This window comes from Rhincodon typus, chromosome 3 (genome assembly GCF_021869965.1).
Source record: "Rhincodon typus isolate 14 chromosome 3, sRhiTyp1.1, whole genome shotgun sequence".
Lineage (NCBI taxonomy): Eukaryota > Metazoa > Chordata > Chondrichthyes > Orectolobiformes > Rhincodontidae > Rhincodon > Rhincodon typus.
Genome location: NC_063334.1, coordinates 11,777,195 through 11,780,049, shown reverse-complemented (window position 1 = coordinate 11,780,049; position 2,855 = coordinate 11,777,195). Strand labels below are relative to the sequence as shown.

General features: G+C 43.0%; 1 protein-coding gene across 6 annotated transcripts in view; it reads right to left on the bottom strand.

The window, feature by feature from the left end:
- The window catches only part of kank1a (KN motif and ankyrin repeat domains 1a), a 238,018-nt gene that overhangs the window by 68,352 nt on the left and 166,811 nt on the right, over positions 1-2,855 (bottom strand). For all 6 annotated transcript variants that reach the window (XM_048594926.1, XM_048594928.1, XM_048594925.1 and 3 more), the window contains one exon: positions 2,140-2,253. In XM_048594926.1, the coding sequence (XP_048450883.1) occupies positions 2,140-2,173 (34 nt within the window). In that variant the 5' untranslated portion in view covers positions 2,174-2,253. The remainder of the gene's footprint in view (positions 1-2,139; positions 2,254-2,855) is intronic.

Genomic DNA, 2,855 nt, shown 5'->3' with positions numbered 1-2,855 from the left:
GACCGAGAGACCGAGAGACCGAGAGACCGAGAGACCGAGAGACCGAGAGACCGAGAGAACGAGAGAACGAGAGAACGAGAGAACGAGAGAGCACCAAGAAGCCTCGATCCATGGACTATGGAAACTTTACCTACCTTAATCTTTCAGTTCTGGAGCATAAGACTTCAATACAATTGACATAACGTTGCCAGGTCACAACCTTTGCAATGGTCAGTGCCTTCTAGCGTTTCTTTATGTCACAAATTGGCTAAAGATTGACATCTATGACACCGGAGACCTCAGGAAGGGGCTAAGATGGATCATCCACTTGGCACTTTTAACTGAAGATTATTGCAAATGTTTTGGCCTTATCTTTCACATAGAGCAGCCTGGTGCATCAATCATTTAGGATAGGGGTATTTGTGAGTCTTTCCTTCCAGTAAGCTGGTCCTTCCAATACAATGAAAGCATTAATTGTGTTGGTCTGGGAAAACACTACCGAGTTAACAGAAGATGTTCTGACTCCTTCTTCAGGTGTCAGTGAGAGAGGTGACAACGGACACAGAATTTATAAGCAAAAGACTAAATAGTCATAGAACTGATGCAGTGTTGAACAAACCTAAAATGGCTATTAAATCTTTAATCAGTTAGAAAGCGTTAAAATGCAAATTCCAAAATTCTTGCAAGTCACTGCCCTGAGATAACTAAAGGTTTTATCAGTTCCCTTGGTATACCAGAGGTGACATCTCAGGTCAGACAATGCATTTTAGGTGGGAGGCCTTGTTTAGAATTTGTCTGTGTATCAACTTGGAATCAGACTGGTTTTATTTCCAAAGTAGGAATTTATAAATGCCACATCGACTGTCAACAAATTGTGTGCTTTTTGAACAAAATAGAATGTCCCTGCAATTACAAATCTGAAAATGCAAATTCACCCCACAGATTTGTGTGTGTTGTGTAGGTGTGTGCGCGCGAGAGAGAGAGAGAGAGAGAGTGTGTGCGAGAGATAGAGAGAGAGTGTGTGCGAGAGATAGAGAGAGAGAGAGACAGGCAGACAATGTGTGAGAGAGTGTGTGTGTGTGGGGTGGGGGCGGTGGGGGGGAAGTGTGTGTGAGTGTGTGGTGGGAGAGGGGGAGAGAGTGTGAGAGTGTGTGCATGTGTGTGGTAGGTGGTAGAGAGAAAGAAAAAGAGTGACTGTGTGCGCGCACATGTGTGTGAGAGTGTATAGGGGGGGTCACCTGTAGTGATCCCGGTTGTGGCCTCCTCGGCTATCAGCCTCTGCGTTGTTGTGTATCCCAAAGTCTGCCTTGTTGAGACCATGCAGGCACTACGACAACAGATGAATGGACACTGCGCAACAAGCGCCAGACAGTCATGTTCCTTCCCAGTGGGGAACACTTCAGTGGTCAAGGACATTTGGCTTCGCATCTTCGGGTAAACATCCTCCAAAGTGGACTTGGGGATACACAACAACGCAGAGTCGCCGAGCAGAGGCTGATAGATAAGTTCGGTCACCATGAGGATGGCCTCAACCGGGATCTTGGGTTCGCACTACAGGTGACCCCACCGCGCTATACTCTCTCTCTCTCTCTCTCACACACACACACAATGAAGACGAATTCTGCAAATACCTCAGAAATCAAGACCGTCCGATGTAATGCACAAGTGACAGAACATACATATTGGAGGACTCAGAGCGTCATTTGGTTTAGTAATATTAAGGAAACAGTTGAGGCTGAGGGACTGGGACACCCCCCACCAAATAGGGAATTTCTCCATGTTTCTCTATGGTTTGATGCCTTTGATTAAAATTGGAATGTACTTGCAAATGAAAAGTCATTAAAGTACGCAATTTTTCACCATTCGTTACGTGCTGGTACAAATGAAATATTGCTCCCAATGAAATACATTCATTTATACTGTAGTATTCATTTCTTTAAGTTTTACATTGATGAAATCACTTGCATTTGTCACTGATTCATTATTTCATTGCAGAACAACAAATACAGTCACTTCAGGAGATGGGGCAGACTGACAATGTAAGACACTTCATATTATTTGGAAGTGAAACCTGATTGGATCTAAAAGTAATATGCTATAGCTTTGATTTCACCATAGAAAATGTCCACAGTATGGTATTGCAATAGGAAAGTCTGTTACCTGGAACACTCCCATTAATCACTGTGTGTGCCATAACTGTATCTGTTTATTCATAAATCCACAAAGACATTAGTCATGCAACCACCATGCATCGAGTCCAGTCAGTCATTCAATCTGGAAAAGGAAAAAGAAAAAAAATTGTGTTAGGTACATGACTAGTACGGAGTTGGCACGATTTGCCTCCGATGGTGTAATTTAGAAATCAGCATCGCTTTTATTGCATGGTGCATAACAATTGAGCTTAGAACAAACGACTTGCACAAGGGAATACAAAACTATCAGGATTCAACTCCAGACAATTTTAACAAGTCTTTCCAGTAGCTTTTTGGATAAAGACATAATCTAATAAAACAAAAATATTTAGAAAGCAGTGGCAGTTTCAGACAGGGTCAGCATGGATTTATGAAGGGGAAATCATGCTGGACCGATCTGTTGGAATTCTATGAAGATGCAACTGGTAGAGTTGACAAGGGGGAGCCAGTCGATATTTGAACTTTCAGAAAGTGTTTGACAAAGTATTGCATAAGAGATTATTGTGCAAGATTAAAGTGCATGGGATTGGGAGAAGTGTATTGAGATGGATAGAAGAGATAGCAGGAACTGCAGATGCTGGAGAATCTGACATAACAAGGTGCAGAGCTGGATGAACACAGCAGGCCAAGCAGCATCAGAGGAGCAGGAAGGCTGATGTTTCGGGCCTAAACCCTCCTTCAGAA